General features: G+C 39.4%; 2 protein-coding genes across 5 annotated transcripts in view; both read left to right on the top strand.

The window, feature by feature from the left end:
• Positions 1 to 89: 89 nt before the first annotated feature.
• LOC121946202 (zinc finger protein ZFAT-like) lies at positions 90 to 13,768 on the top strand. 4 transcript variants are annotated; one of them, XM_042490680.1, is made up of 24 exons: positions 90 to 236; positions 1,495 to 1,653; positions 1,862 to 2,020; positions 2,410 to 2,535; positions 2,684 to 2,797; positions 2,948 to 3,070; positions 3,164 to 3,237; positions 3,766 to 3,851; positions 4,081 to 4,158; positions 4,513 to 4,661; positions 5,554 to 5,645; positions 5,770 to 5,918; positions 6,546 to 7,443; positions 8,435 to 8,561; positions 8,694 to 8,926; positions 9,240 to 9,321; positions 9,555 to 9,674; positions 11,250 to 11,423; positions 11,560 to 11,648; positions 11,798 to 11,936; positions 12,170 to 12,276; positions 12,901 to 12,988; positions 13,136 to 13,233; positions 13,311 to 13,768. In XM_042490680.1, exons 1-24 carry the CDS (start codon positions 218 to 220, stop codon positions 13,509 to 13,511), a joined length of 3,684 nt encoding a protein of 1,227 aa, XP_042346614.1. In that variant the 5' UTR covers positions 90 to 217; the 3' UTR covers positions 13,512 to 13,768. The 4 variants fall into 4 exon arrangements, with proteins under 4 accessions (XP_042346614.1, XP_042346615.1, XP_042346613.1 ...); XM_042490681.1 differs by having other exon boundaries at positions 3,763 to 3,851; positions 13,317 to 13,768; XM_042490679.1 differs by having other exon boundaries at positions 3,763 to 3,851.
• A 940-nt stretch (positions 13,769 to 14,708) lies between these two features.
• LOC121945899 (MDM2 binding protein) overlaps positions 14,709 to 21,853 on the top strand; it is a 36,320-nt gene continuing 29,175 nt past the window's right edge. Inside the window, exons 1-7 of the mRNA XM_042490266.1 lie at positions 14,709 to 14,871; positions 15,659 to 15,742; positions 15,840 to 15,913; positions 16,906 to 17,054; positions 17,508 to 17,566; positions 18,459 to 18,603; positions 19,851 to 19,965. Coding sequence (XP_042346200.1) covers positions 14,805 to 14,871; positions 15,659 to 15,742; positions 15,840 to 15,913; positions 16,906 to 17,054; positions 17,508 to 17,566; positions 18,459 to 18,603; positions 19,851 to 19,965 — 693 coding nt within the window. The 5' untranslated portion in view covers positions 14,709 to 14,804. The remainder of the gene's footprint in view (positions 14,872 to 15,658; positions 15,743 to 15,839; positions 15,914 to 16,905; positions 17,055 to 17,507; positions 17,567 to 18,458; positions 18,604 to 19,850; positions 19,966 to 21,853) is intronic.

Here is a 21,853-nt window from a genome sequence, read left to right as displayed (position 1 = left end):
CGCAGTACAGTCCTCCCGCCACAGAGGGCGCTGCTTCTGCTGTGTCTCTTGTCCACTTCCGCTGTTTGGAGGACTTGTGTGGCAGATTCGACAGAAATTTCTACGTGCGTATTGAGAAATTTGGCTCTAAATCCAAATTCAGCGATTATATTTAGTCGTATAATGCCTCATATCCATCGATAAAATAGTTCACTTTTGTTGTTTGGACTCTGGAGAAATGGATGGACAAAAAGCAGGTACGAATTTCGGCTAGCCTCAAGTCGAATATGTTTGTCGGGTCTTCATGTTACTTTGTGCCAAATCAAAATAAACAAGCGTGTTTAGTTGGAAACGCGTGCCTACGCTGGTCTCCAGTGCTTTATTATTTTATTCACACTGTATTTAGCACCTGCAGACGTTTCTGCAGTAGCTTTAAGTGGTCTGCAGAGAGTGTCGGTCACTGTCGCCAGCCGCTAAAAATGTCAGTTGAGTAACGGTGAAGCTCAGTGATTAGATTATTAACAAAGGTTTCCATCTTTTTATAAGGAAATACCTCAACGTATCAGCAGTCAAATTAATCGGTGCTTTTCATGATAATGATTTCAGTCGATTTCACTAAAAAGAAAAGTATCGTGAAGCTGTTTTAGAGAAAAAGATCAAATACTGGATCGAGCCACTGCCTAACGTGGATTTATTTTGTGCATTTTTCTGTAAAATGTCAACGTTAAAGCTGTTAGCAGTGTTTCAGCAATCATCATGTACATGATTTGAATTAACATCCATGTATATTATAATCACTTGATGAACAGTTCATAGAAATTATGTTTACTGTTACGTTTTTCCACAGGTGGGAATAAGACTACTGGCCAACAGGAGATACTGATGAATAATTCTGATATTTTAATGAGCCAAAACAGCCTGTTCCTTAAGATGTGGGCTGAAGAAGAAATAGAAATAAAATGCTGAATGAAATATTTTAAACCATTTTAGCATCATTTTTTCCAGCAAACATATTGAACTGCATAGAATCAACAAAATGTTGCACACTTCCCTTTTATTTCCCTTATTTTCTCCCCTTTAAAAAAACTCCTCTTACATTTACAATATAGAAATTACATTCAAACCATAGAAAGTGAAAAAAATGACAATTTTCAATACTGAAATATGCAAAAACAAACATGCATAACATACTACAATATTTTGAAGCTAATGTGACACTTTAAATACAGTTTGAAATGTACTGCAGTGACATTTATTTCAGCAGTTTTTATTAATTTGTCTGTTTGGCACCTTCGATTGCTGGTGAAAGCAATCTGTCATTACAAAGATTTCCATGAGGTTTGCAGATGGCTGAAGAGTGGAGTCTGGATTATCAGGATTAGGAAATATTAAATGAGTCAAAACAAAATTTGCTCTGTTGTTTAAAGCAGGCACTTGACATTAATCTCTCCAGCTCTTTTTAAAATTATTCTCTTTCCTTTCCCACTTATACCTTTCTTCTTCGTGTCTTCCCAGCTGGTTCAGTGTTTATGTGTCGGCTGTGCAACCTCTTCTCGCCCAGTCGCTCTCAGCTGCTGGCCCATTGCTCCCAGAGGCACCTCCAGCAGGAGCCACATGATGATATCATCATTGCTCTGCAGCCCCTTGTAGGAGAGCCTGTGGAGACACTGGCAGGTCAGAAAAGTGTCATTGTCTGGATTACTGTCACAGAAAATAAATGTGTGTAGGATAAGATCATTGTTTGTTTTGGTCTTTTCGTAGGATTCTTTAATTGAGGAAAACCTCAATTTGGTCTTTTAGTAGGATTTTTTAATTGAGGAAAACCTCAATTAACCCTCTAGTGTTTTTGCCTTATTTTTTCTGCCGTCTTGTTGGCCCACAGAGAGCCCAGTGAAGCGAAAACGAGGACGACCGAAAGGCTCTACGAAGAAGACGCGCACAGATTTGACAGAGGCCAACTCTACCTGTTCTCTTGAGGATCGTGTTCAACGAGAAGAAGGAAATAAGGAGGAAAGAGACAGAAAATGTAGCTCAGTAGAAGGTAGCACTGTTGCCATTTATGTGTATACCATACATTTTTCTTTTTCATTAAGTAGAGGGGGATGATTGCCCTCTGCCTTAATAATTTGCTTGGTGCTTATAGCCAGTTTTGAAAAGTTTATGTAAATATACCTGACCAAAACCTACAAGGATGAATGTAATTGTGAATATCATTTTGCTGGTTTTGTGAAAATGTACACACAGTTGACATGAACAAGATATCACACTCAGTTTTATTCATACAGAAATATTATTGGTAACCTAATTTTCCTTAAGAGTCACTATAAGCCAAGCATTCTATTTTTTTGTTCCTAATTATTGTAAATCTGCTACACAAAATTTGTTTTCTGCCCTCGGCATTCTGACTGTCTTTTTTTCCTCTGCTGATAGAAAGTCACGACGGTATTTTGGGGCTGGAATGTAGAGACTGTCATCGCTCATTCAGCAACAGACGACAGATCCTCAAACACATCTGCCTAAAAGAAGAGGAAGAGGAGGAGGAAGAAGAGGAGAATGGTGAGGAGTGAAACAAATCAGCAATAGAAAGGGTTAAAATGTGGGGTTTAAAGTTTAAAGTTGGGGTGACTTTAGAGATCATTCTTACCGTAATTAATTATTAAATACCACTGCATTAACAATTGATATTGAGAAACTAATTTTTTAGGGAGCATCAGTGGTGGAGCAGGAGTTGAGGGTACTGGGAGTTTGGATCCTGGGGGGGCAGATCCAAACCAGGCACAACAAAACCCAGCAAGACCAGGAATCCTGAGAGACAAAGGTAAGCATAAATTTAGGACATGGTTTCTTCGAATTATTATTACCAGGAGGGACACCTAATTATTTCTGTAACTTCACAGCTAAATGTGATCTATGATGAATGGTGAAATTTATAACAGCGGTCTAAACCTTTCGCGTTCTCTTCTTGTAGACGCAGGCATATTCAAAACCCCAAGAGCAAACCGAAACCGCACCTCCAAAGAAGGAGGCCTAGCAACAGGAAACAAAAAGTCGGTCATCAGTGTTGTTCTGACAGAGGATGAAACGCTTCCAGGTTTGCCTTAAAGAGCTTTCATGTTGTGGTGAACGACTCAACTGCTGTAGGAGACTTATTTTAAATAAGGGGTGTCACCTTTTAAATCAACAGGCGTTTCTAAAATGGTTCCAGTAGAGGACAGTTCAGCAGAGACAGAGTCTGCAGCCAACCAAGCTCAGCCTCAGGTAAGGAGCAAACATTCACCCAAACTGCAAAATGTATTTCTCATTTACCTCTTGTATTATATAGCCTGACTGATAATTTAGGTTTTATTTGCCCATGTTTTGAGATATCTCTGAGATGTATGCCTCCATCCCAATATAGTTATGTAGATAGATTTCATTTGTGGTGTTCACAAAAGTGAAAAATGACATTTTATTCCTTCAGTACAGTACTCAGGACAGTGTACAGTGTGAACAGTTCTTTTTGGAAACTTAACCAAAGAGATAATGTGTATTAATAGTGTCAACAGCCTGTTGTGTAGTGATCCCACTGACCTCAGTATTAATTACACAAGGATATCATCATAAAGCAAATTAAAAAAAATTCTAACATGTGCATAGCATTTAAGCATTTCATCTGAATTAAGAGTGCGATGATTCTGTGATGATGTGTTTTTCTTTTTATCATTATCTCATGTTTATGTGATTTCACTTCTTTTTATACCAGTATTTTATGAGTTTATTCATTGACTTTGTGTGGATTGTCAGCAGTCTGCAGTCTTCCAGAGTCAGTCACAAGACCTTGCAAGTGAGGCCACTGCCTGTGAAGGAAACCCTAAAACAAATCAGGAGCCAAGGTAATATAAAAAAATGTCTTTCTCTCTGATAATAATTTGCAAGTAATATTTAACTGATGGTCACAATAACAGATTGTCAGTGAGCATGAAATAGAAAATATGACAGTGAGAGTTTAGTTGTGAACTGCATGAATTATTAATGTGGTGAGATCCTGGTAGTGTGTGGTTGTAGCAGTCTGTCAGTGTTATCTCCTGTCAGCAGGCTGATCTCTTTCTTTTTTATTTGTAGTTCTAACCCGACCTCCACAACGACAGCAGCAGCCAACAGAGGCTTCCAGGAATATTCTATCAAGCAAGATGCTACCAAGTACTGTATGAATATGTTTTGATTAAATGTATTAACATTGATTTTATTTATTATTATAACTGTAGCTTTGTTTGGAGGTTAAGTGTAGCTGAATGTTTTTGTTTAAACTACAAGCTCCACATTTAATCAGTCTGGTTCTAATCTAACAAATTAGCAGAAAAGAGATGTTTGACTCTTATTTTTGAGGAGTTCAAAGTTATTTTGTTTGTTTTCTCATTGGTAATGTTGTGCCATGTAAAGCCAGTCAAACAAGTTTTGTCTGTTTTATTCACAACGTTAACAACAATCCATAATAGCCACCACAGTGATTTTGATTAACTGGTAAACATAATATTGTTACTCTCTGTTTCCCAGTTTGCTTCAGAGCCAGTTGAAGATCTTCGCCTGCGAGTTCTGTAACAAGATCTTTAAATTCAGACACTCACTGGTTGCCCACCTCAGGACACACACCCAGGAGAAACCGTTCCAGTGTCCACACTGTGACTACGCGTCAGCCATCAAAGGTACGTCCAGGCTCACCGGCACACAGGAGAAACTTTTCTAGAGGCCACAGAAATTTCAGCTTGATTAGTAAAAGTGAGACCTAGTCAAGTTGTTAATGTTACAATTTGTGAGAATGTGTGTGTTTTTTTTTTTAAATTTGCCTTTATGAGACAGTGCAAATCAAAGGTGCTGACAGGAAACATGGGGGAGAGAGACCCATTAATTTTAGTGTCCCTTGTTGTTAGTGGAAGGGATCTGTAGAGGTCTTTTGTCTTAACTGCTCTTTTAAACTGATACTATTAAGTAACTGGGGAAAGTTACTGAGAAGGAAAAACACTTGGCTGCACAGAGTCGGGCCCACTTCCTTCATCTTCCTCGGAGATTGTACCCGTGTATATAATCAGGTGACTTTGCAATTGCTGACAATGATTATCATAGTTACTAAGTCTGGATATGTCAAACTCAATATTTCCTGAAGCAAAAGTATTTGTATAATAGCAAACCACAGCGATCTTTAAATTAGAAAATGTTAAAACTTAAAGTTATAAATGTACTTCTTGTTCTGGTTGTAGTCAACTATAATTATTCCCTCCTATGCATATTATTTGTAACACTGCCAGAATACACGCTAAAGAAGGGCGTCTTGCCTAAAAGGTTTTTGTGGCAATATTAAAAAGTTAAGTTTGAGTGCTGTCCACGTCTTTACTTGACTTTGTTATTTTTGATGAGTTATATATATAATATATGTTAATATATTAGTTATATTAACAATCCAGCACCCAGTCTTTAAGGTCTACTGTGAGTTGAGTGCATTGTGTTTCACTTTAAAAACTTTAGTTACAAACTTTTTAAAATTCCTGTGAAAGCCGCTTACTTTCTTGCCTACGTACTTACTTGATTTTCCCTTTAAAGCAAACCTGAATGTTCACCTGAGGAAGCACACAGGAGAGAAGTTCAGCTGTCAGCACTGTCCTTTCAACTGCCTCAGCCCAGGACACCTCAAGGTGGTATTAAATTATTACTGTTATTAATATTAGCAGCACTCATTATCATGCAAGCTTTGAGACACAGTGTGAACTCTGTTGTGATTCTGGTTGCAGCAGCAATTCTGTGTTTCTGGTCCTGCAGGTCCACATAGAGCGAGTCCATTTGAAGGTGAAACAGCACTGCAGCTTCTGTGAGAAAAAATACTCAGACGTGAAGAACTTGCTGCAACACATGGAGAAACGACATAACCTAAAAGACCCTGCCGTCAACCAGAGCTACCAACAACTCAGGTTTGATCTACATTAGTATGTTTTATCACAGGCTGTGGATACTGTGTACACACTCTACACTGTACACTGCTGCTAAATGGCCTTCTCTATCCGTCCATAGACTCTCGTATTCACTGGTTTTTATTTATGAGTCTACTTTGGCTGGTTCTTTCTTATTTGTATAAACCAAAATCAACATGGCCTGAGCTCTCACAGTCTTCTCTTGATGTTGGTCCCCAGGGTTTGAACAGAACTCGGTAAAAAAACTTTAAAATTTGCCGTCCTCTGTAACTTACAGAAGGACCTGGAACTGTCTGACATGATCACTATGTGAGAATTTAAGTCAGTTTTGAAACATCAAGAAAATAGCACTTATGGTCAGTGTCATTGCTACTCAAATTCTCACTGAAATTGAAAATTGCACATATTAATGTATTTGACTGTTCTGTATTGCATTTTAACTGGACGTTTGTAATTTGTGATAGTTGTATTTGTCTGCTTATATTTATTGTTGTAACTATGTTTTATGCTGCCCTCTTGGCCAAGTCGCTCTTGGAGAAGAGATTTTAAATCAATCTTTTTACCTGGTTAAAGAAAGGATATAAGTATATATTTACAATACCTTCTATTCTGTTTTATCTCGTCCAGGTTAAAGACTCGTCAGGGCCTCAGACAGCTCCTCTACCACTGTCCCACCTGTAACCGCCGCTTTAAGAACCAACTGGAGCGGGAGCGCCACCTGTTGGTCCACGGGCCCCAGCGTCCCTTCGCCTGCCTCCTCTGTGACCATGCTGCAACCAGGATGGCCACACTCACTGCTCATGTCAGGAAGCACCTCTTCCTGTACGTGTGCTGTGTGTGTGACGGGAAGTTTGTCAGCTCTCAGAGACTGACGAGTCACCTGAATGAGTCTCACCCCGAGCTGGACCAGGTGCAGGCCTTCACCGACTGTATCAACAACAGCTACTATCTGATACAACCTGGAGGAGCCATGTGGGGGGATAAGGAGCTGGAGGATGCAGAGAAAGGGACGAATGAGGAGCTCAGGATAGTGCAGGAGGGTGAAGATGAGAGGACAAGAGAGGAGGGTAGAAGTAATGGTGTCGGAGGAGGGGAGTGGCGAGATGGGGAAGTGGAGCAGCTGGAAGTAGCAGTGAGCGAAGAGAAAGAGGAAGAACAAGCTACATCTCAGGGTGAAAGTGTGGAGGAAGTGCAGGCGAAAGAAGGAGAATTAGAAAACAGAGGTGCACAGCAAGCTTCTCAACATCTGGTCCATCAGGCCCTTTCTACAGAAACCACAGCTCCCTCTGATGGTCAGGAGGAAGCAAGAGCTGGAGAAAAGTCACAGGACAGCACAGTGGACGCATGCACCCCCACAGCTGAGGACAATACACAGACTTTTTTATCACCTGAGAGCAGTCACACCCCACTCTTGGAGGCCAGGACTCAAGAAAACACACACACAGCTGAAGAGAGTCCACATGCGGCCAAAAACACACACACAGCACATCCAGGGGAAGATGGACAAACTCCAGATTCAGAAAAGGTAAATTAGTTACAAGTACTGAAGAATGGCAGTCGAGACAGCTTGGACTGTCTTATTTTGTCCAACCAACCATCCAAAACCCAAAGATATTCTATTCAATTTAATATGCTGCATCCATATTCATATTAATCTAATATTAAGACAAAGAATTTGTGAAGCTCAAACAAGACAGTGTTGCTGTTTTATTTAAAAAAACTGACTTAAATGGATAGTTCCTATGTTTTTTTGCAGTGGGGTTTTATGACATACTTACCCATAGTTTATGTATTAACCACAGTAAATGGCAGAGTCAGCATGTTTCCAGTTTGGAGAAGCTGGCAGGAATACCAACATTGAAGCTATAACTGCCTAAAAACCTCTATATTTAACATATTTTCATGGCTGTACCTTGCTGTCAGACAGTGATTTCTGACAGGGAACTGAAGCCGTTATCGAGCTTTCTTCAAAGTCACTAGACTCCTTTGCTGAAAACAGTAGTTTTACCTTGCAGAATTTGGGTGCTGTACATAGCTTAGCTTCCATGGCTTGGGGTTGTGCAGACTCCCATTCACTATACACTGAATATGGATAAGAACCTCATACAACCCCACTTAAAAACATCTGAAATATCCCTTTAATTCAAAATAGTAGCTGATAAAGTTTCTGTTGATTAATTAATCGACTAATTGTCAGCACTAAAAAGCCAATGGTTACTTCATCTTTTGTCTGAATTATGTCATTCATACCTGATTATTCATTCAAAGTAATGTTCTCCTGTATGTAGAGAAAGGGCAATAAAAGACACTAATTGCTCTCAGTAAAGATTATTATATAGTATAATTATTTAATTATTTTAATCACACTACATTTCAGTCACTAATTCATTTATTTGTCTAAAATGCACAGCACATTTTTAGAGGAAATCATCTTTTTTATCTTCTCCTCAGGTAGACTTTCACCTCCTCAGCTTTGCTCTCGGCAGTCTGACTCTTTCTTCGTTTTCTGCCGGCAGGTGTCGGAGTTTGTCCATCAGAGTGCCTTCCAACAGGTGTTCTCCTCTCTTCAGAAGATTCGGCTTAATATGGAGTCTTTCCAACGGCTGAGGAAAATTTACGGAGACCTTGAATGTCAGTATTGTGGTGAGTTAATGAAGACCTCCTTGAGTAGACTGGGTTTGTTTTGTCTTGTCATTTTAGTTTAATTTAACTTTATATTACATATTATTATTTATTCCACAGCTTTGAGTGTGTCTTTGCTTTTTTGTTGCACAGGTAAACTGTTCTGGTACAAAGTCCACTATAACGTTCACGTGCGCACTCACACCAAGGAGCACTTGCATTACTGTACAAAGTGCAGCTACTCTTCCATCACCAAAAGCTCTTTGAAGCGGCATCAGATCCAGAAGCACAGTGGCCTGCTGCTGCCGTGTTCAAATCCTGGCTGTAAATACACCACACCTGACAAGTACAAACTACAGGCCCATTTGAGGACGCACCAGGAACAGGTAATCAGCCTTCACCTTAGAAAATAACTAATAATTGAATTTATGTTTTTGTCTTGTTTACCTAAAAAAAAAAACTTTACATGTTAAGTCAACACTTAAGTTTATTTGCATTGAAATATAATATGTTTCCATGAAGTTCATGAAAAGTATCATTCACTATGCAGCCCCAACTCAAATTTACCCTGGGCTTTAATTAGGAGAACACTGTTAGTGTTTTACCCATTATTTCTGTGAGGTATGCAAACACTGACTTAATTTTTCTTGGTGAGAGTTGTGAGTCGTCTTTACGTCTTTGTCTTGCTGTTGTTTACAGGGCGTGAGTGTGACTTGTCCTGTATGCCAGCAAAGCTACCCAGAGCACAAACTAAAACACCACATCAAAACAGCCCACCCTGGTAAAGAATTATAACTACACACAGACAAAACATGCATTCTACCTCATAATGTTTGTTTTCTAAAAATATGTAATGTCAAACCTGTCCTTTGAATTGGCGTATTAACTTTTTCTCATTGTTCATTGTGCTTACTGCATCACATCTAACTAAAATAAATAGCTAGTCAAATAAAAAAATTCCCAAGGTTGCAGTTTGACTTTGTGTGTTTGTGTTTGCGTGTATGTGTTGCACAGACACCCTCCCTGTGCAGGGTAAGGGTCTGATGGTGCAGCGCGCAGAGAAGTGTCCCTACTGTGATTCCTACTTCCTGAAGAACAGCAGTGACTTTCAGCGGCACATCTGGGCACACCAAGGTGAGATATTCCTCTGCCTTTAACATATTCGCGCAGCACGAGTGTGAAGAAACACATCTGGGCCAGTGAGTGATCGTGCACGGTTTTTTCACTGCTTGAACCACCACTGTGTGATCTGAGCTTCCATCTGTCTCTCCTCCGGCTGGCTGTCCTCCAGGAGAAGGGACTAGACTGAAAACACACAGCAGACGTAGAAGGAAATTGGACTCTTGGTTAAGTTACGTGTGAAATGATGAAAAAACAAACAAGTGTACACTTGTATGCTGGTGGCATTCTCCCAAAGACGAAAAAAAATAGAAATCTGGCAATGAAGACTGGCAGAAGTTGCACAAAAGTTATGAGACGTGTTATTTTTCAGTTTTAAGGACTGTTTTCATTATGCAATAATATCTTGGTCAGCACATGTAATTTTTGCTAAGATGTGTTTGTTAATCTGGACTCTAATGTGAGGCTGCTAAAATCACCTCTAATGGACGTGATTGTTGAGCTGAAGTTGTTTACCACATAACGCATATCTACATTACATGTAATGTGCAGTGTCTTAGGGAAGTCAATTGTTAGTCTACTCTTGTTCCTCTCAGTCCTTGATGAGCTGTTTACCTTGAAGTTACATCTGTCCCGAGGCTGAGGAAGCTGGCAGACATAAATCCAGCACAGGTGTTGATGAAGGTCTCAGTGAGCACGGCCAGTTTACCCGAAAACTTTGCAATGCGTATGCTCATTGTGATTTTCTGCAGCTTTGTTTTTTTGTTGCTTTCTGCCATTGTCCTTGTTGCTTAAGAATTAGCTTCACTTTGTATTTAACTGCTGGCTGCACCCATACAACACTCACCTGAGAAGAAAACTGTGCCCATAAGCATCTCAGTGTGGGCACATATCACTCACGAGGTGGTGGACTGAAAGCATACTTCATGTGTGTTTTACCGTAATTTTGTAGCCATTTATTTTATGCCGTTCCATTAAATTACAGATAATGTAATTATTCTTTTTTTTAATTCAATATTTTACTTGTACAAAGACATATTTCCACAACATCACATAGTATCCATATTATATCACGTATTGCACAGTTTTTTTTTTAATGTAATTACTATTCTAAGCAAAATGTCTTATCAAAAGGCCTGTCTTATTTTGGGCAATGTTGCCTCAAGTACCTTCATTCACCAGACACCATCTCATTTCTTCACACCTTTATTCAATTCAATTCAATCCTTTATTCCAGACTCAGGGTCCATATAAAAAAAGGCAAAACATCACATACAATTGATACATAAACAAAGACAGTATACAATCATGGTATAAAAATAAATATCCTCGAAAGAGACAACTATACCAGTGTCTCCACAGCTGGGATTGGTGACGTATAGTCCTATACCTTACATCGAGTAGAACTAGTATCATTTCATTCTCAGTCACATTTAGCCGCAAACATTTAACTGAGACAACACCACCTAGTTCTCTGGAGTAATATTCTCATGGTGTAATTTTATATCCCTTAACTCCATAAAAGTCATCTTTCTAGTATTTTGTTGCTTATGTTGTTATTCTTTTGTGTGTGTGTGTTTGTGTATGTAGGTTTGAAGCCGTACGTCTGCACTGTGTGTGACTATGCCGGCCGCAGCAGGAGTAACCTGAAGACTCACATGAACAGACACAACACAGAGCGGCGCCACCTCTGTGATCTGTGCGGTAAAAAGTTCAAGTCTAAAGTCACACTCAAAAGTCACAGACTGAGCCACACTGACGAAGGTATGTGTGACTTGTCTGTTTATTATTCTCCATGTTACACTTGATTATTGTATGTCTCAGGTATTTTGCTTAACAAGCAAAAATTTGAGGAAACATAAAGTGATGATAAATTAAAGGAATTTTTGGTCTTGTTTAGGGAAACGGTTTCAATGTTCAGAGTGTGACTTCACCTCGGTCTCCAAACCCTCCTTACTCAGACACATGGAGCAACACGCTGAGTTTAAGGTCAGAATGAACACACAGGCACACACACACAAGCTCTACTCATGATGTCGCATCATTGTTTAGCAATTCAATTAATATTTCAGATGTATTCTAGTCTTTGAAATATATTGTTTGCATTAACTTGTGTGTGTTTTTGTCTGTCTTTGAAGCCATTTCGCTGTGCCCACTGCCACTACTCCTGCAACATCGCTGGTCCCCTGAAGCGACACTACAACCTGAAACACCCAGATCAGAAATATCAGAATGCGGGACCTGGACTGCCAAACTCTGATGCTCTGATACAGCAAGGTCTGATCTCTGGACTTTTCGTGTTCTCTAAAGTAACATTTTACTACAGTAAGATATTTTCACTTCAAAAAGATTTTTAAAGTTTGTTGACACTATAGTGAAGACTGTCAGGAGTGAGAATCTGTTTGATGCTACAACAAAAATCATCTAATATTAGATTAGGCCTGTAGCAGTTCAGAACAAAAAGCGTGTTCAGCATAACCCAACTTAGCTTTTGTGTTTGCCTGTGTTAGGTGGTATGAAGTGTCCTGAATGTGAATTTGTTTATGGCACCAAGTGGGAGCTCAACCGCCACCTGAAGAGCAAGCACAGCCTAAAAGTGGTGGAGTGCACCTGGGAGGTAAACAGAATACTCATACACAAATTAGAGACAGTGAAAAAAAGGCATTAGGTGATTTGTAGCCATGTTAGTGACATGGTTCTGAGGACTGAAGTATCTCGACAACTGTTGGATGGATTACTATCAAATTTGTATTTAGGCTGTGCATTCATGATCCCTGGAGGATAACTTCTACTGAGTCTGGTGATCCCTCGTCTTTTCCTTTTAGTACCACAATCAAGTAAAATTTTCACTTTTTCAATTAAATATTTTAACATGTATTATAGTTGATGGATTGGCAAAAAAAATGGTACAGACATTCATAGTCTCAGGATGCCACTTTGTTGATACATGACTTTGCCTCTAAGGCTATCATCAAATCAAAATTGACTTTTGTCTTGTGACCAAAATATTTGCAAAACTACTGACACTCCAGTCAGCCTCAGCTGGACTAATGATACAAGTACCAGAAATATTTACATTGACACCAATACCAGTAGAGTTCTTCATTTTATACCTTTTTTTTTCTACTTTGTTTGATACCCAGCATAGTAGCATATAGTATATGCATCAATCGTTCTTATTGATCGAAGACAGTTTTTTCAGGATAACACAATCTGAAAATAAATACGTCTACACATGCAGGTGGAGGAGGCAGTAGAGGCCCAGTATGTGCCTGTGGAGCACGAAGAGCAGCTGACAGAAGTACCTGTAGCAACCCTGCAGGACAATGGTAACAACAGCAGCAATGATACTTACAGTAGATACAGACAATCCAAACGATAGAACTAAAAATAAAAGAAAATCTTCCATAGATTATTGTGGGAATTGTTTGTAAATGCACTATGTGACTCATCACTTATGTGTCTTTTATGTTCAGTTGATATCCAGCAGATCACTGAATTAAGTTCAGAGACTCATGACGCTGTCACCTCTATGGTTGCCATGGCTCCAGGCACTGTTACCGTCGTACAACAGGTAATAAACATCACCTCATATACTCAGGAAATCATGAGTGGCTACAACATAATGCTGAAGTTGAGTTGTGGCTGAAGTTGCAGGTGGCTGATGAGCAGGAAGTCAGTAACTGCAGCAACCAGCTGATGGTGGTGAATGCAGAGGGAGGTCTAACTGGCAACCAGGTGATGGTGGTGGAGGACGCACACGGCCTGGAGGCTCTGACAGTCCTCACTCAGGGAGAAAACGCCCATCACTATATCGTCTACGTCCAGGAACACACTGTAGAAATTAACTAGTAATGTATTTTAATACCTGTTGATCCATCAGTGCTGAGTATCAGATCTGCTTACATAAATTAAATCAAATAAAATGTACCAATAAGCACTTAAACCTGGAAGTAAATGTTCCCCTGTCATCATTAGATTTTCCTTCATCAGATTTATTATTCAGTCGCTATTGGTAGTAATAAAAACATTAAGTGCAATTCAATGAAGATGTGGCATATTTTGTACTTATAAAGTATATTTAAATAAAATCCCTGTGTTCTACTGGATACACTATAGTGGCTTTATTTTCTCAAAATTGTTGATTTGAGTTCCAATTGTTGCTCAAAATGTTTTGTCATGAAACTGAAATTTTCTTTTCTTTACCCCCCAAAAAATCTTTTCTCAGACTTTTTGCAATGTACTCTCAAAATATCAAACGATATTCTGAGACAGAACATATAGACAGCTATATACTATATATACATGATCTATCTTTACTAGATTTTCACACATTTTAAGTCCAGTGTGTAGGATTTAAGGGAATATATTGGCAGAAACTGAATATAATAACTTTGTTTTTAAGAATGTTCTATCACCTAAAAAAAAAGAATCCTTACATTTTTGTAATCTATGTATGAGACTTTTATATCTCCATAAGGAGCAAGTCCTCGTCCACAGAGTCCACCATGCTGCACGCCCCTTATGTTTCTACAGTAGCCCAGAAATGACAAACCAAACAGCACTGGAAAAAAACTAATTTTTAAAGTGGAAATGCTATTTTTAGTGCCTTTACCTGTTTAAATAGTGGTAATTCTACAGATAATTTGGCTCCAGGTAAAATCCTCCTAAAACTTGAACACTTGGAGCTCAGCCTTGTCACATTGGAGATGTTTTAGCTGGTTTCAATCTGTAATCCTCACAGCTAGATGCCACTAAATACAATATACTGCCCCTTTAAGATGGGATTGCTGCCAAGAAAGCATATATTATAGTGCAGTATATACATGGATGTATAAAGAGAGACAGGTGCTGATATATAGTGGATGAAATTAGATTAATGTAACTATGTTTAATGATGCATCACCATGCAATGTGAGGCTGACTTGAGATTTCCTCTCAGGTCTGTGTGGTCGTTCAGTCTCAGTCCAGTAGGTGGCGGTGGCGCGCTTCGTGGTCAACCGCCGGTACATTGTACGGAGCAGAAGAGCAGAAGAAGAAGAACCGGTGGGAAATTTGACAGTGCGCGAAGGATTGTTGTTCAGAAATGATCGATATTTAACTCAAACCAAACACCAATCTTGGAAATACTAATACTAACACGTCATGGATCGGTACGTGTTGGTAATATCCTTCTGCCAAACTGGTCACGAGCTGGCGGAGGAGTACACCTGTAAGTTTACACTTTGCTAACATCAACGCTGCTAAACCAAGTTCTGACTAGTTAGCCTGTCGCTGAAAAAGTATGTTAATACACTTAGCACGATATCCTCATCCTCATCCTTAAATATTTAATTAATATGACTGTGAGCCTTGTCAGGTGGCACAGTAAATATCAAGTTTACATTGCTGACAGTGTTTGTTTCAAGAGAGTCGTCACTTACATACGTTTTCTTTGTTGCGTTCAACATTAAGTTACCCAGTCAAATCCAGATAAGATAATGTTATTAACGTTACGTTATTTAGTAACGACAAGAATTTGAAGATCGATAAAAGATTTAATATGCCAGCAGCACACATCTCCTTGTTCATAGATTTCAGTATTTATATAGATGAGCTAACGGAGCAAAGCTATTACAGTTAAGTAAGACTAGCTGTGAAAAACATTTTATTTAACTGAAATAACGATTAAAAAACAGACTCAATAAAGGGAATAAACGAAAACTAACTGAATCTGAAAATCGTTTACTCAAAAAGCTAACCAAAATAAATAATGTCATTAGTTTTAGTCAATTTGGTCTACATTTTCACATAGCAAATGAGAACTAACTGAAATGAGCAAATCCACTCTCAAAACTAACTGATAATTACCTGAAATGAAAACATAATTTAAAGTACAGTAAAGTAAATATAGAACTATTATAAATGTAACACATGAGATGTTATTTATATGTTAGATAAATTAGTAATGTCTGTCTGGTTGTGATGAAATCGGACAACTGAGCTGCCTTTGTTCACAGGTCTGGAGCCAGTAAAGCAGATATATGACAAACTTGCGGACATCTCAACTCAGGACTCAGTGAGTGGAGTCTCTGCGTTTCCAGGTACGGTAAACTAGGCACCATCTGACCTCCTAACAGAAGCTGCTGCTGTTGTTTACAGCTCTCCTCACCTCTGTCTCCCCTCTGCGTGTTTCCCCAGCTTGCTCTCTCATCGGCAGCCCATCAGCTCAGAGGTGGTTCTTTGCTGTTCAGGCTTGCCAAGGAGTTACGCAGGTGAGGCATTTGGAAGATTCAGACAGTTTAATTTGCCATAAACATGGTTTATGTCACACGGAAATGGGAACAGGCACCTAGACATGTGCTTAGGGCCATTTTCGATTTGTGATGTAGGAAATGCTTCTGTCCTTAGATGAGAAAAGTATCTATAGATCAGAAAAATATGTTCAAACATAAATAAAGTCATTTAGTGGCTCTAATTATATAGAGAGTTCTCCGTTAAAAATTGACTGTTATACATGAATCCTCTCACGGCTAGACATTTATGACTCTTTCTGAATCTTATCCTCCCAGGTTATAGCATATATTTTGTAAGGATGGCTTGCCAGTTGTGCCTCTGCAACACAACCTTTTCGGTAGAACAGAATCCTATAAAATAAGGTCCTCCTAGATAAGTAAAACAGAAGGTGATTGTGAAGAAGTGCTGACCTTTTACTCACCTTGGCAAGTTTACAGAAAGAGGTGGAATTGCAGTTTAAACCACTTCTGCTGTTGCTGCTGTTGTGAAGTTGGGCTAGTGTCCTCAATACTTCCACACAACACACGAAGACAATTCTGTTGATACAAGTGATAAATTCAGTATTGCTGAGTGTTTATAGAAGTTGCCAAAGCCACAATGTACCGCATACTGTCAGCAGAATTTCAAAACACAACTTAATAGCATGTTTGCAAAATGTCCACATACTGTATTTAGTCACATCAGTTTTTTGATTTCCACTCAATGGTATTGGTGTTCATTTTGTGCAATTTCAATGTCAAAAAAAAAAGGTTGACTTCACTTGTATGCTTACCAGCTGATCTCATGTGAAAGATGCTGGTAAAAGTATTAATTTCATATTGTCCTATTTAAACGACTGAGAAGGGGATATAACGTTTAAGGAGCAAAGGTATTTGATTTTTACCATTCAAATTATTAATATGAAGATGAAGGAAAAGGAGCTGGAATCCTGAATTTATACTTGGATCTACGTATATTACTTGTTTTGTAGTTCTGCAGCTCAGACTGGGAAGAGCTGGGGACAGGCCATCAGAGGACTGACAGTGAAGAGGAGAAGCCAACTGCTGTGGAGTCATGTCTCTGTTTTCTGAGTAATCAGGAGACACCGGACCAAAAGGCTGACCAGCCAGCACTGACAGAGTGAGTGACAGATTGTAATTTCTGTTCTCTGTATAAAATATGCTTGTTTTTTCTGCTCTGTCATGTAGTTATCTGCCTAATAAATCTGATTTTAACTCACAATAAGATGATACTATGTAAACATTAAACTTAATCATTGCGCCTGCAAGTCATTTTTTTATTAGCATTTTTAAGTTAAATGAATAAAATCAATAGCATACAAAAATGATTAACAATGCATATATATGTGTTTGCGTGTGTGTGTGTGTGTGTGTGTGTGTATATGTATATATATAAATAAGATGACAGACACAAAGAACAGTTCACACATCATTCAAAATTCATAGGTAATAGTAATTGATAAAGAGTAGTTTCATGTTACAGGATTACTCAGTTAGCAGGTGAGACAAATAGAGAAAAAAAAGTCCTTTATGTTATATATTTATTCCATTTCTTCTTGTTTTTGTTCAACAGGCTGTTAGAGGAGGCTGCAGAGGGACTGCATTTACTGTCAGACAAGCTGCCACCTCCAGGTAACGTTGACCAATCTCAAGCTCTCACTTTTGTAGCATTTGTGAGTATTTACATCATTTTGTAGTGGTCATTATTAACTGTGTGCTCAGTGGGGCTGTCAATTTTCAAAATACATAGTTTAAATAAATGACAACATGCCATTTTTATCCAATTTTTTCGAAGGCACAGTGTTTGTTATTGAATCCAAAATGCTTCCACGCTACTTCTCAAATGACACTTGGTGTTGTGATAGTCTGCACAGCACAGTTTCTCTAATGAGGAGAACAACAGTCGTCTAGTTTACTGAAGGGGCAACAGAGCACGGAGTTAGTTTACTCCACAAAACAATGTCTCAAGCGAGAGTTTTGTCTTTGCCAAAAGCTTCAGATGACGAGGAATTAAAACCTCTTTACTCAAGCCAAACTCCTCAGCTGTGTGACAATGATCCATTCCAATTTTAAGCAATTAGTTCTTGAAAATGTGCCTGCTGCAGGCAATCTCGTAGAAAAGGTGGCCTACTGTGCTTCATGAATATGCACTCACCACTGGGAATATGGGATACTTTTGCTTTGACTACATCTTACCGAGTCTGTCTTCTGAAGTGATATTTCACTTTTCTTAAAGAGCATTTCATAGCACACCACCTCCGCAGGAGCTCGGGAACAGTCACCTGACATCGTTAGCTGCCCTGAGGGGCTGAAGCCACTACGGGCTTCTAACTTGTCTTAATATTTTGAATGGCAAAAAGGCGATTCTGCCCACTTGTTAAAAAGATGGCGTCAGTGGAGCAACCAGCTTGGTTCATTGACCCCCCTCCCCCCCATGAAATTCTATAGAGACATGTAGAAAGAAAACAGTAGAGAGAAAATGTCTAATGATTTCCTCTTTATTTTTTCCATATCCACCCCTCAGGTAAAGCTTTGCTGGATGTACTGGTGTTAGGCTCTGCAGAGCAGTCCCCTCCTGTTAAAGACCTGCTGCCTCTGCTCGGAGCCCTCAAACACATGTCCTGCTGGCACGCTGCTAAGATCACTGTAGTCACACAGCACACCACCGGGTGAGGAGACGAAACAAACACGTGCACTACGTTTTTTGAGGCATGCAAAGCAAATGATGAATACACGTGAAAACTAATCCTGATATGCAAACACACTAATACAAGAGCCTTCCCTGAAGTCATTGCATTTCCCGGATACCTGTATATTCTCTGGGCTCAGGAGTCAAAGTGAACATATGCCAGCACACGACTATCAGTTTCAAACATGAAAATCTGATGAGAAATTGCAGAGATGGCTCAAAATGCAGGACACGGAGCAGTCGTGTGAGAATTTACAGTTACTGTTATCTGTGAAGTGCTCCCAGTTTACCACAAGGGGGGGTTAGAAGAGTAAATATGTTCAAATGTCAATTAACAGTGTTGCTTGAGTAATCTGAGGAACACTTCTACAAAAACACTGATTTTAGTAAATGGCTTAAAAAGCTGAATGAAATTATTAGCAATATAATGCTGCTGTATGTATGTGTTTGTATAGTGCATTCTCAGATGAGATTACATGGTGGAGAAGAGGGCATGTTACTCAGGCTCGAGCTGTTTGGTGACACCTGGAAGCTGCTTTACATCCTCCTGAACCCGCAGCCACTGTCGAGATCACAGCCTCTGTACATGGGGTGCCACTCTGTCCACTGAGCCACCAGGCGCCCCCGATACTTTTTGTTTTAATAGATGGTAACATTGAATATAACAATTTTGTCATTTGGATTGTCCACATTGTCATCTTTGTGTGTTTGTTAATCTATAAACACAACATCTAAGGCTGTCTCACAGTGAGGGGTCCATTCTTAGTTATTCTTAATTCAGTTTTTTTCAAACTTTTTCCTGTTAAATGTTTTAGTTGTATGCTGTACAGATTATAAGCCCCTTAAAGCAAATTTTAGATTTGAGATATTCGCCTGCATAAAAACAATTCACTTGACTTGATGCGAATTTGCTTAAAAAGGAGAATTAATCAGGACTTTGATTCCTAATTTGCAGCAATCAAAATAAAAGTTCTTTTTTTTTTTTAAATATTATTTTTTGGCTTTTCTTGCCTTTATTGGAGAGAACAGAATTTAAGTGTGAAAGGGGGAGAGAGGGGATGACATGCAGCAAAGGGCCACAAGCCGGAGGCGAGGCTGTGGCAAGGACATTGTGTTTGTACATGGAACACCCGCTCAATCCACTGAGCTACCAGGCACCCCAAAAGAAAGGTTTTTAAAAGTTTGCCTGTGCTGGTCATTGAGAAATGCTTTTTTTTTTTTGCCCAGGTGGCAGAAAGCAGCGTCCCTCCTTAGTGCCAGTCTGGTGGAGCCTGCTAACATCCCCAGCTGTATGGGCCATAGAGAACTGTGGAGGGGTGGCCTGGTCATTAGAGAGAAGAAGGTAAGGACCTGAAAAAAATGTGTGTGGGTGTTGGTGAAACTTACAGGGTGCAGTTCTTTTTGCATAATTTATTTCACTTGTGTCTTCTGAACTTAATGTAGAAAGATGGAGAAGGAGTTGGAGAAAACATTAACTCAGTTGAATCATTAAAACGTGCACCAAGAGAGAAGCCCAACACTATCATTTTTGTTGAAAACACAATGTAATGGTTACAAACACAGAAGAGAGGGTAATGATGACACAGGGCTCTGGGGGCCAAAGAGGCCGGTTTATTAGAGAGGAACAAGAAGGATTTTGAAGAGGGTTGTCTCTCTGTGTGGCACTGTGTACTTGACTCAGCAGTATAATGAAGCTATTTGTCACGAACAGAAAGGTTAAGACTTTTAGAAAAATGTGCATATGGGTGACAGCAGTTTTGCATGCAACAGAGAAGAAAGTAAAGATTTATCTGTAAATCTCTGCCTTTGCTTGTATGAATCTGTGTACACCTTTGAAGCACTGTAGGTGTTATTGATCATTTAAAAGCAACAGTGAAAGAAAAAGGTGTGTGTGGGGGGCACTAGTGTTAAGAGAGAGAACTTGTCTTATCAACTCTGTGAATGTATTCTGGACAAGTACTGTAGAGGGCATGAGAAAAAGCAGTGTCCTTTTGAACTTACCTGCCTGCTTGCCCGGGGCTTTTTATTATGGGCTGTGCTCTCTGTCGGCTGGAGCACACGGCTAGCTGGGCTCTGCAAGAGACGACAGAGAAAACAGCGTCTTCTTAAGAACCTTCTGTACTGGGGCTAATCATGGTCGGAGACCTGAGTCATGCCCCAGTATTTGCTCCTTTATCTTTTTCATATGAAATTACTCATGCAGTGCACAGAAGGCCAGAGGGTAAATTTTCACATATTTTCTTTTGAATTGTGTGAATTTTTGAGTCAGCGGGGCACAGGTCTTTCTCAGCTGCTGAATGAATCTCGAGGTATTACTGGAGGTCACGAAGGGGTCATGGGAAATAACGTGGCTCTGCCTTGCTGGCATGGTCCTTGCAGAGCTGACCTGGCCCGGCCCAGCCCAACCTGGCCCCGCTTTGACTCGATCTCGCTCCCCAATGAGTCTGCTGCAATTGATTATTTAGGACTTATGTAAGGACAAGTGTTGGAGAGCGCCTCTGGGCAGGTTCTGTCTGTATTTCATGGACAGCGCTGGTGTTATTGACATGCAGGTTCATTGCTCTTCTTTATTGTCTTAGGAATTTAGTGTTGGATTGGCATGAATACTCAAGGTTTGGACATCTGTATATGGTCAGCGTATAGATTAATCACTTTTTTTGCTTTGTAAAATACATTTAAAAGTTAACTGATCCTTTTTTATATTAAACATTTATATTTTTTGGATGGACACAGTGATGTAACTGTTGTCTATGAATAGCTGCATAGATCTATGAAGCAAAAATAACATATCTATACAGCCCTCATAACATTCAACATTATCAGTTAGTCAGATATCACTTGATCTAATGTTACAGGCAGAAAGGCCACAAGGCAAAAGAGTGATGTTTGGAGGTATATTGGCAAAATAAACAAAATGAATGTGCAATGCAAGCTATGTAACATGAAAGGGATAGATCCACCCAAAATAAAAATACATATTTTTCCTCTTACTGTGGTGCTTTTTCTAAAATCTGGATTATTTTAGCGTGAGTTGCTGAGTGTTGGAGATATTGGCTCTAGAGGTGTCTGCCCTCTCTTTGATATAATGGAGCTAGGTGGCAATCAGCTTATGGTTCCTGTTTTCAGAAATCTTAAGATAATCCACACCTTCACATCCAGACCTTTGTATTAGCAGTTTCAAGTAGTAACTGTTTTCTTTTGCCTGAACTATGCTCGCCAACCATGTCACT

This window comes from Plectropomus leopardus, chromosome 7 (assembly GCF_008729295.1).
Source record: "Plectropomus leopardus isolate mb chromosome 7, YSFRI_Pleo_2.0, whole genome shotgun sequence".
NCBI classification, from domain to species: Eukaryota; Metazoa; Chordata; class Actinopteri; order Perciformes; family Serranidae; genus Plectropomus; species Plectropomus leopardus.
The sequence above is the reverse complement of the archived record's forward strand: the minus strand, read 5'-3'. Positions and strand labels throughout refer to the sequence as shown.